Source organism: Lucilia cuprina, chromosome 3 (assembly GCF_022045245.1).
Source record: "Lucilia cuprina isolate Lc7/37 chromosome 3, ASM2204524v1, whole genome shotgun sequence".
In the NCBI taxonomy this organism is placed as follows: Eukaryota; Metazoa; Arthropoda; class Insecta; order Diptera; family Calliphoridae; genus Lucilia; species Lucilia cuprina.
This window is the reverse complement of record NC_060951.1, coordinates 20,292,513-20,305,085: the sequence shown is the minus strand read 5'-3', so window position 1 is coordinate 20,305,085 and position 12,573 is coordinate 20,292,513. Positions and strand designations below refer to the sequence as shown.

Genomic DNA, 12,573 nt, shown 5'->3' with positions numbered 1-12,573 from the left:
CAAAATCCTAATGTATGCGGATGATGTAAAACTTATTTTATTGATGGAATCAAATGATTATTTTATTGATGGCATCAAAGTTAAATCCGTCGTCTCACGTCATTATGACTGTGAAACTGCGGATTTAAGTTTGATGCCATCAATAGAATAGTCATTTGATTCCACAAATAAAATAAGTTTTACAGCTGGTGTGCTTAGCTTTATAAAACGTTGGGCAAAGGAATTTAATGATCCAAAACGCTTATTTACAACGAGACTCTTACCAGAATACGCATCTGTTATATCAGATCCACAATACAACGTGCACATAGGAAAACTTGAATCCGTGCAAAAACAATTCCTTATTTTTTGTCTTCGGAATCTTCGATGGAATTCTTTCACAAATCTACCTCCTTATCGTAGTTGTCTAGCACAGGTAAAGTAGACGAATGGTCTCAAATATTACATTCTTTCTGAATTTAATAAATTGAAAATTTGACTCCGAATTCCTCATCTCTAATATCCGTATTAATGTTCCAATTAAAGCACTCAGGTTTTATGTTTCACTATATCTAGAATTCCACAGGTCGAATTTCATCAATAATTGATTTTTCTATTCCCGCTGGTGAAATAAAGAGGAGCCTAAATTATTATCTCAATTAAAATTTCTAAGTTTATAATTGTTGTTAATAATGTACTTCTATAAATATAATTGTTCAATTCATAATCGATGTTGTAGTGTTGTATAAGTTGTATGTCAGCAGCTGCTACAATAGTCATAACAATGTTGTTAGTGTTGCCAATTGTTTATTTGAACATATAAACAAAAATTCAAACGATTTTAGCATAAAAAACGATAAAATGGTAACACTGAAATCAAAAACAAAAAAACTAAAATTTTATTAAAACAGTTAATTTATTAGTTTAAAATGTGGAATCAGTTGTAATTCAGGTCTGAGTTGGGGAACAACTCTCGCGTCATCGTTTTTATTTCTTAAGGACGGTCAGGCTTGTGCTTGTTGCTGGGCGTTCGACAGAATTACTTCTCACCCCGCACTAATTTAATACACTACTTCGTATAACTCATTTTACCTCAGAGTGAGGTTATGTTTTTTATTGGTGGAGACCATAGAATACTCACGATATAACCTGGTGGAGACCATTTAAACTCAAATATAAACTGGTGGAGACCATTAAAACTCTGGAACTTTTTCTGTTGGAGACCATTAATACTTTTGATGAAATCAAGTCCGGATGCTCCAACTTCCTATATGAAGGTATAGGACTGGCAATATGAGTGCTTGATGCACCGCCCTCCTAATTAAAACCCAAAAAAATAAAATGTGGAATAAAGAAAATAAAAGAATTGAAAATTCAAATAAATTAATTTGGTTTATTTCGCATGTTTAATTAATTTAATATTTTTTGATTTTTTTATCTTTTGACATTGTTATGTGTATTTGTTTTGATTGTTGTTTTATTGAGAACATAAACTTATGACTTGCTGCAAAGATCTGTTCACAATCACTGTTACTACACTTTAGCAGTTACAATATACAACTTGATTGTGAATTGAACAAATGTTTTTATTTTTATACATGTAACTTATATTTATGTATATGTATAACACAAGCTGAATTAAATAAATAAAAAAATAAAAACTTATGTTTTTGATATATTAAATTTTAAATTAACACAATTTATTACAAAATCTAATTTTTACAATATATCACACAACTGATCACATTGAAATAAATATAATTACTGAAATTTGCAAACAATTTTTCTTGTGAATTTTAAGAGTAAAATTATTCTGCATTAAATTTTTATTCTATCATCTTAGTATTATTTAATTTTCCTTTTGGTATATAAAAACGCACTAAAATTTAACAAAATTATGATCAAAATTAGAAAGTAATGTAATTTGTTTTTGTAATTTTTTAACTTATCACTAAGACACATAAAATTGAGCCTTTACAGTGACTATACCTGCCAACAATTTCTATCCAAATTGTAACCATAATGATACAGCTTAAAGTTTAAAACAATTAAATTTGATATAATCTGAGTGAATGAAAAGTGACCCCATTCGGAAGAAACTGTAGCGCCTGTTTAATACTAACTTGTTGTATCGATTTCGTTTCAGTTTCAAGTCACTTTTTTATAACATAAAAGTGCGTAAAAGTAGTAAATTTCCAGTTTAGCCATAATAGTAGAGAAACTGGAAAGTGTTATGATTATATATACTATTATACTATTTTATATTATAAAAGAGACTTTATTATATTTTTTTATTTATCCTTTTTTATATAGTTTTACACTCAATAATCTCTCACTGATGCTTATTATATACTAAATTATGTTTTTGATATATTAAATTTTAAATTAACACAATATATCACACAACTGATCATGATGAAATAAATATATTTAATTTTACTTTTGGTATATTAAAACGCAATAATATTTAACAAAATTATGATCAAAATTAATGTAATGTTTTCGTAAATTTTTTAATTTAGCACTGAGAAACATAAAATTGAGCCTTTATAGTGACTATTTAGTTCATGTATGTATATTCATATGTATATTGTAGTCATGTTAGTTATCAACCATCTCTGATTAAACAAACAATTTAAGTACAATTTACTGTTGATTGAAAATGTCAAAACATTCACTATTTTTAAAATTCAACATTATTTAATTTCTAACTAATTCAGTTTTATGAAGACCTTGCAGACGTTTTAAGTAATATGTTCTTGCAAAGAAGGCGTAATAGAAGGTAATAAAATAATTTCATTTCATAAGTACTCAACTGTAAGGAGATCGAATAAAAATTCCCCGTTTGTACACTTAACTGTTCATAAAAGAAAGCAAGTGCACTTCGACTGCAAATATCTATGGAATAGTTTCACAAGTTACCTAAAACTCCTCCACTGTGTACCACAATTCACTACATTAACACACTCAAACGTACATACATTAATGCGGGTAAACATATCCCCGCAGTTTTGGGTGTTGCTGGGTGTTGTCAGGGATATATAATCTAGTATTTGATATTTATCAGTTCTATAGGGAAATCAGATAATTGGTGCATATAACTTCGATTTCAAATTAATTTTTGACGTCCTTTCTACATTACTTGAAGATGTATCAAATTATATTTTAGAAAATACGGCTAGGACACAGATTACAGTCGAAAAAGGATACTTTTACTATTTTTAAACGTCTAGAATCTACATTATTCTACACACTTCTTGTAATTTTGTGTGTAAAAGTATGGGTTTTTGAATGTATGTGCATTTTTAAGATGGTTGGCAATGTTTGATGATTACGACTACGGCGAGTGTGATGGTGAAAATGCACATTTTCTAAATGAGATGAAGATAATGTTGGAGTTGGTAGCGTTTGCAGTTAGTTTATTGCTTATACATTTTAAGTGCTTATTTTATGGTTAGTTTTTAAAATTGTCGTTAGTTGTAAAATGCAAGCATACAGGGCACAGTGTTAGGCTTTGGAAAGACAGTTACATTGATCAAATAGGTACCGAACTATCAAAATAAGTTCCACCATTTGAAGTTTAGCAGTTTTCACTTTTCTTATTTATTGATACTACAAATGTTTGTCTAGTTTGCAGCAAGACTAAACACTGTGCGGTCTATGTGAGGAATAAAAAAACTCTGACGTATTTTCAATTTACGTCCGTACATCAATTCATAACGTTGCCATATTAAATTTTTATGTAATTCACTTTATTTACTTTGTATGCAAACTACTATAATTCTGTATAGTTGTATAAGATTATGTATATGAGTGGGTGCTGCAAGTGGATGTATGTGTTTGGGTAAATGTAAAAAATGGTCATAACAATTTTACATTACATTTATTTTTAAAGACCACATTTTAAATACATACATAATAGAAACCAAATTAAACTGTATATAATATTTTTTAATGGATTAAAATGTAATATTATTTACATAATCTCATTAATCTAATATATATTTGTATACAAATGATTTTAAGCAATTACAAGACACTACATTGAAAAAAAGAAATGTTTAGATTACAAACGACCTTGCAATGTTTAGACTGGATAATGTAAAATATTAATATTTTCTAATTGAGCTTGTACTTATAATAAAAGTTCAGCAATTAAGAGAGTATAGTCGGGAATGACGACCAATTATAATAATACATAAAATAAAATTGCTTCCATTATTTTTACACCCCTCATATTGGCTATCACCAGTTTCTAGGTATAAAAGACTTATTTTCTGAAAGAGGCTGGCACTAACCCCTTATTAGTGTCAAATATCGGCCGTACCATTATAATTTTGTGGAGACATCTGAGTTTATCAGTGTTCCTGAAGGATGTAACATTATCCCTTGTAAGATTATATAATATAATTTCAATTAAACTTGTTAATGACAGAAAAAGTATTCTAGCCCTCTTTGCATGCTCTACATTAGCCTGAATCTGTTCATTTGATTTTGAATAGTTTTGCCTGAGGTCCTTTGTGTTCACTATAAAATGACATATTTTTCATTCTAAACTTTATAATAAACAATATTTAACTTTTACCTAAATTAAATTTTAAACACAATATACGTTTACAGACCAAAATGAGGTGTTGCGCTTAAACAATGTAGAAAAATAGCGAAAACTTGTTTCCAAAGCCATCTGCATTTATGACTACCCCAAAATACGATTTACACTACCTATCGAGGAAAAAAATTCACATTTAAGTTAATAAGTATAAATGGTTTTATTAGAAAAATTTCTAATTTTTTAATTGTTTTTTTAATACTTCTTAGTTAGTGTTTTGTGACACACCAATTGATCATATCGCACTAAATGTTCTTTGAATGTACTAATAACTCAAAATATTAGTCTAGAGGCAAAGACGGCCAATATTCGCAGCTTCTGTAATATTACAGAAGGACTAAAAGATGAAAATGTGAAAATTGTTAGGTAATACGACTTTTTTATTTCTACCAAATATTGACATAAAACAAGTTAGAGTGCTATATTCGGCCGAATCTAAATACTCTCCAGCAGCTACTTTTATAGAAGAAGACCTTAGAAATAAATTTTCTCAGGTCTTAAATAGGAAAACCCCAAGATTTAAACAGCTTAGATCTGTTACAATTAAAAGATTTATTGAACATTACAAACCACATTTTCTTTTATATTTAAGGTTTTAGGGACAGGACATAGTATGGGAGATATAATCAATTATAGACCGATCGTAAAAAATTGTTTCAGCTACATTTCCGTACATAAAAGCTATATTTTAAATTAACGTAATTTAGTAATAAGTAATTTGGGTTCAAGTGATTTTCTGAAGGGAACCTTGCATGGGACCGACCGCACCCATGTTATGGACCGATCGTGAAAAAATCTTGAAATAGAATTTTTGTATACCAAAATAATATATGTTGCCAAATTTTGTATCAATGGCTTTATTTGATAATGAGTAATGTGCGTTTCAGTGATTTTCGGGAGGGGACCTTGTATGGGAGCTATGACCAATTATGGACCGTTCAGAAAAAACTTTCATAGTTGTATTTCTGTATATGAGCAATACTTGAACCAAATTTTATATGGATATCTTAATATAGTAATGAGTTATATGCGTTTAAGTGATTTTCTGGAAGGGTCGGAAAACCTTTCACCATAATATTTCGTTGTACATAAGCAATACTAATTCCAAATTTCATATGGATATCCTAAGATATCCTATGGATATCCTAAGATATCCTATGGATATCTTAATTTAGTAATGAGTTATGCGCGTTTAAGTGTTAAGTTTTCGGGCCAATCCAGAATATTTTTTCTCTCAATGAATTCAATTGATATCAGGTTTTAATTTGTAAAATTTTGTGAAGATATCAACATTCTGACGGAAGTTATTAATAAAAAAACTCATTTTCCGGGATTATGTACTTTTGTATGGAAGGTATATGAAATTATGGACCGATTCTGGCAATTTTCTGCAATAATCAAATGCTTTTTTTCGAACTTGTTTTAAATTTTGATTCATAACTTTTCCCGATGTGAACCGATTTTGCTCATTTTCAATACGGACCTGACCCGGATAATAATGAAATTTTGGCTAAATTTCGTTAATTTCTATTCCTACGTTTTAACGTGAGCGTGTTTTACACAGACAGACGGACGGACGGACGGAAGGACAGACGCACATAGCTAAATCGACTCACAATTTCATAAGGACCCTGAATATATATACTTTGTTAGGTTTCGGATGAATATTTCTTGGTGTTACACACGGAATGACAAACTTATATATACTCTCTATCACCACTGATGGTGGAGGCTATAAAAATAGAAATGGCATCTTAGATTAATTAAATTTTCATTTTCTGCGTGAACTTGAGCTACTTCTATTTTGGTGTCACCCTAATATACAGTAGTGCTTAACATAATTTAAATACATATACATACATGTTGGAATCATAAAAGTTTGTTTATATTTGCTTAAGAAAAATTATAACAGTAATGTTTCAACTTTGAACCTTTTTTATGCTTTTGAGCATATACCGGCGGATAGAGAGGCAGATAAAAAAATCACCACTACACACACACTATTGGCATTTTTTCATTGAAATTGCACTGAAAAAAATATTTGGTTATTTTTAATTTTGAAGATTAAATTGCATTACTGTAAAATGCGAATATTTATAGACAATGTGTAATCAATGTACTTAAGAATGATAATTTCTTCACATAGAAACAACATTTTTAATTAAAATGTACAAAAAAAGTATGAAACAAGATTAACTTATTTACTTTCATTGTTATGCATTCTAGAAAATTATTTAGAGTGTACGTTGTTTTTGTAAATTATGCTCTTGCTTTTGCAAGTTGTTTTTGTTTTTTTCAAGTTGTGTTTGCAATTTCTCTAAGAAAGCGACATCAACCTGCCTTGTTGAATGCTGTCAAGCAACTAAATAAAATATTTGTATTTTTGATGCTCTTGTTTAGAGGTTCGTATGCGATCGTGTTGTGTACATGTAATTTGCCGAAAATCTTCGTTGTCAGAACAATACTAGCGCCGACGTCTGCTTTTGAGTCATTGATTTTTTGTTTCTTATTCACACACTATAAAACACATTCATTGTATCTACATGTATACATATTTACATATATATATTTTACATATATATAGTATACTTCAACACTGGCATAATCCAAAATGCGAGTTTGGGCCGATCCTCGGTAAATTTGGGAAAAGGATATATTTTTAAATAACAGTTAGTTTTGTTGAGTTTCATTGCGATACAAATGGTTACAAGACAATTTTATACGTTTAAGATATTTTTTGAAGGGGGTTTTTATGGGCCTAGGGTCAAATAAGGGCCGATCCCTACGAAAATCTGCAGTGTCATTTATACTTACATATATAAAACTTATTTGTGCCAATTTTTAGAGAGATAATAGAATATTTGACGTAATTACCTCAAATCGGGGGGTACGGTTATATGGGGGCTAGGTGAAATAATGGACCGATTTCAACCATTTTCAATAGGCTTCGTCCCTGTGGTCCAAATTTCATCAAATTATCTTGAAAATTGCGGCCTGTACCTTGCGCACAAGATTTACATGGACAGCCAGCCGGACAGACATGTCTTATTCTACTCAAAAAATGATTCTGAATCGATCGGTATACTATAAGGTGGGTATTGAGCCAATATTTTTGTATGTTACAAACATCAGCACAAACGTATAATACCCTCCCCACTATAGTGGTGTAGGGTATAAAAAAATTTAGATGTGAAACGTATTAAACTCTACTATCCGAATCACTTTTTTTAAATCTCTCGATTTATTAAAAAGCTATTTAAAAAATAGTAAAGTGACATTAATTATTCAAAGCCATTTTTCTCGAAACGCCTTTCTTTAGATTATGTCAGTCTTGTAGTAAATGAGAGATTTCCACATACATTAGACTGACTCACGGGAAATAGTGCTTGCGTTACTATTCTCAAAATATGTTTAATTCAAAATAATTTATGTTTCATGATTTTTACCAAAATATGTACATTGTTAGATCTTGCGATGGGGCTATATAAATTTCGTCATAATAGATGGGCCGACAAACACATATGTACATTAAATATAAATGAGTTGAAAAGCTAAAAAAGGCTCTTTTCATTACTTCCGAATATATAATACCCTACACCAGTCAGTATGTTAAATAAGTGGAAAATTTTTAAAAATAAAGCATTTAATTTGTTCTTTAACCGTATTGTGGAACATTTTTACGTATAATTGACAAAAAAACAAGGGGAGTTTGTATGGGGGCTAGAGTCAAATAAGGCCCGATCACTATAAAAATTAGGCCCTATTCGGGGCGTACGGTTATATGGGGTCTAAGCGAAATAATGGATCGATTTCAACAATTTTCAATAGCGTTCGTCCTTGAACCAAAAAAGAGTATATGCCAAATTTCGAAAATTGCGACCTGTAGCGAGCGCACAAGGTTTACATGGACACACAGACAGGCGGACATAGCTAAAAATTGCTCATTAGAATATAAAAATTGCTCATTAGGATACAAAACCAATTTTTTCGTCGCAAATCTATTGAATATCGTTTTTGTGCCGATTAATATGTAAGCGGAAATCAGCCATTACTCACAATAACAATACATTGTAATGTTATTATGGTTCTAAAAATTGTTTTCACATTGAAAATATATTTTCTTTCGCGCTATTTAAAAATATTAAATTAAATGGCAAAACTTAAAATAATTTTGAAAAAATTACGACAAAAGTTGTTTTAAGAAATTCCAAGAATCTTTAAAGTTTGATTTGATGGTGTATTTTTATTTTCTTATTGATGAATATATTATTATTTCAGGCTCGAGTTCAACTCCTACCTGGGGCAGGTTTTAAATTGTTAATGGTATTTTTAGAATACAGAAAAAGTTATTTTTTTTAGACACAAGCAGAATGGAATGCATTTATGGGACAGCTACGGCAGAGGGCGAAGTCGACTTAAAATTGTCAGCGACGGCTGAGCCAAAATAATTCGGCGGCGGCTTAAAGTCGGCTCAGAGCCGAACATTTTTAAGGAAATTTATACTCTGAAATTTATGTTCAAAAATAATGTAAATATCAACGTTTAAAGACTGGGAGGATCTGATTAAGATATTAATAATAAATGATTTTTAAAAAGGCTCAAAAGTTTATAGATTTTGTCTACTTTAATTCTAATTCTCTCTTGAATCTTAATGGAGAAATTTTGGATGTTATAGCCATATTAGGGAACGAATAAAAAATATTTAAATTAAATAAAAGTTCCGAAACACATTCACATTTATAAAAAAAATACAAGTATGAAAGTATGGTCTGGCGTAGCCGACCATATGATACCCTACACCTGTCAGTATGTAAGTTAAAAATGGGGATTGTTTAAAAAATAAAGCATTAGGTTTGTTTTTTTACTTTATTTCGGAATATTTTTACTATTATTGCAAAAAAGGAGATTTTTACTTAAAAATGTTGATAGGGGGAGTTAAGTCTTCCTTAACATTATTTATGTAGAATTTAAAAGTGTTATTAGTGTTTGTAAGTGAATTTTGACCTTTAAGTCATTTTCTGAAGGGGAGTTTGTATGGGGGATAGGGTCAAATGAAGCTCGATCATTACAAAAATCGGTAGTGTCATTTAAAGATCTATAAAACTAAGTTTTGTCGACTTTTGTTAACATTATAGATCATTTAAATTAATTATAAGCCAAAAGGACCTATTTGGGGGGTACGGTGTTATTGGGGCTAGTCGAAATAATGGACCGATTTTAACCATTTTCAATAGGCTTCGTCCTTGGGCCAAGAGAAGCGTGTGTCCCAAATTTCATCCAATTATCTTGAAAATTGCGGCCTGTATGTTGCACATAGCTTAATCGACTCAGAAAATGATTCTAAGCCAATTGGTGGGTATAGAACGAATATTTTTTATGTTACAAACGTCAGCACAAACCCAATATACCCTCCCCACTAGTTAAGGGTATAATAATACCAATATATAGGAGTATTGAAAATTATAAAATCGCTGGTAAAAAATATAATTTAATAAATTAAAAAATAAATAATAAAAAATTCATACAATAATAAATTCATAACACTTCGAAAAAATTAAATCCATAAAAATTGAATAAAGAGTAAATTAAATTATTTTGGAATATCAATGTTAAATGTTAAATGCACCTTAAATTAAACCACACAGTCTACAGAAAAAAATTCCTGGCTTACATAATTTAATAATCGCGGTACAAATAATATAATAATATAATAAATAAAAATATAAAAAAAAAAAAAAAAAAAAAAAGAAAAGAAAAATATAAAAAAAAAAAAAAATAATTAAAAAAAATAAACAATTCAAAAAATATAATAAACTCCAAAAAAAAAACTTAATGATATTTATAAAAACTCTCTTAAGAATGTTCGCCTTTCCTAATAAATTATATTGATGTGTGTAGTCTAGGTGAAAATGTGTAAAAAATTACAAAACGGTACTATCTTAATCAAAGCAAAGAACTACACTCAAGCCAGCAAACTTATACAACTCACCTCTTTATCATCTGAAATTCAAGTGGAACTTAAAGAACACCCTACACTTAACTTCTCAAGGGGAGTTATATATTCTAATGATCTACGAGATATTGCAGAAGAAGAAATTCTATCTGAACTGAAATCGCAAAATGTCTGTTCGATTAAAAAAATAATGAAAAAAGTTGATGAAGTTTTACAAGAGACTGGTCTTATAATAATCACATTTGCCGCTACTACTTTACCTTCCGACTTATATGTTGGATACGAGAAACTTAAAATACGACCATACATCCCACTACCGCTTAAATGTAATAAGTGTTTTCAATATGGCCATATCTCTAAAATATGTAAAAATGATAACATCTGCTACAATTGCGCACAAGCATATCATCTTAATCCTGAATTAAAAGAAAAATGCACCTTACCACCACAATGTACCAATTGTAAAAACCTAAATTACGAAAATTGTAATCATCCATCCGTAAGTCGAACTTGCCCTGTATTTCTCAAAGAAAAAGAAATACAAGCTATAACAACAATAGAAAAAGTAAGCAAAAAACAAGCCATAAAAACATACCAACAACGTCACAACAATCCCACCACAACATACTCTTCAGTTGTAATAAGCAACAACAAATCATCAGAGAACATATCACCAAATTCTCAAACACGACCCATAAGAAAATATGAAGACATAGCGAGCGAAGACACCACTGACCAATCTGATATCGATAAACAAAACACATCAAAAAAGAAAAATTCTCCCAGCAAAAATTCAATTATTCTACCAAAAACAACATCAAAGAGAACAAGATCACAAGTTAAAAAACAACTGGAAGAATTACTTAATTCAAAACGGACAAAAAATTAACCTGAATATCACAAAATCTACTCATCATCTACAACTTTATTCTTATTTTCTTCTATTTTTTTGCATTCTCTATTTCACATTCATTACAGTTGATATATATTTACATACATTTATAAAACATATTATTGTTTACTACATTAATTTTATGCATGCATATTCATTATTTTATTTTGTTATTATTGTTACTCATTGGCTAATATTTATTATACATTTAAATTTATTGTTATTATACTTAAGACGTTACCAAACATACACTTTGCTAAATTATTTAGTAATTTATATTACATTGTGGCTTATTATTAAGATACCATTGCATTTAAAAATAAATGTATATACTAACAATATTATATTGGATATTATATCTAGTATAAAGCTCTATATGACAGAATGGCATTGAAAATTCTCCAATGGAATATAAACGGACTAAGGAACAATTATAATGAGCTACTAATACTTCTGAAAACATACTCACCAAAGATTTTATGTATTCAAGAGACCCATGTACATGATACCGCCAATATTAGCATACCGATTAACTATACGATGTATTCTAAAAATACATCAACTACAAGATATGGTGGTGTGGCCATTCTGGTACACAATTCATTACAACATAGGGAAATATATTTGAGACCAAATACAGAAATAGACACTACTTGTATTGAGATAGTTTCTAAGTTTAAATTTAACGTTTATTCGTCTTATGTTAGACCGGACCAACAATTTTCAAGAGACACACTTGATAATATATTTGGCGAAGCAACTTATCCTAATATTATCACGGGAGACTTTAATAGCTGGCATGGCAGCTGGGGTTCCCCGATTGATAACAGAAAAGGAAGAATCTTAGCAACTTTTATTAATGAGTCAACTTATATAACCCTTAATGATAACTCATCCACACACTTCAGCACTCACGGAACTTTCTCACACATAGACCTGACTTTCTGTAGCACTTCTATTGCCCTACATTCCGAATGGCAAATTTTAGATAATTTGCATGGTAGTGACCACTACCCGATAATAATTACTCTTTTTCATAATACCCATTCCTCCACCCCTAACCGCATCCCTAAATTTAAGACCGATCTAGCAAACTGGGATCTATATGAACGGAAATGTTTAGAATTTGAATCAAATCGC

General features: G+C 29.9%; 2 protein-coding genes across 2 annotated transcripts in view; both read left to right on the top strand.

The window, feature by feature from the left end:
• The window catches only part of LOC111675133 (chondroadherin), a 78,017-nt gene that overhangs the window by 32,524 nt on the left and 32,920 nt on the right, over positions 1-12,573 (top strand). The window lies entirely within an intron of this gene.
• LOC124418971 lies at positions 10,498-11,430 on the top strand. Its single transcript, XM_046947012.1, has one exon. The coding sequence runs from the start codon at positions 10,498-10,500 to the stop codon at positions 11,428-11,430; it is 933 nt and encodes a 310-aa protein (XP_046802968.1).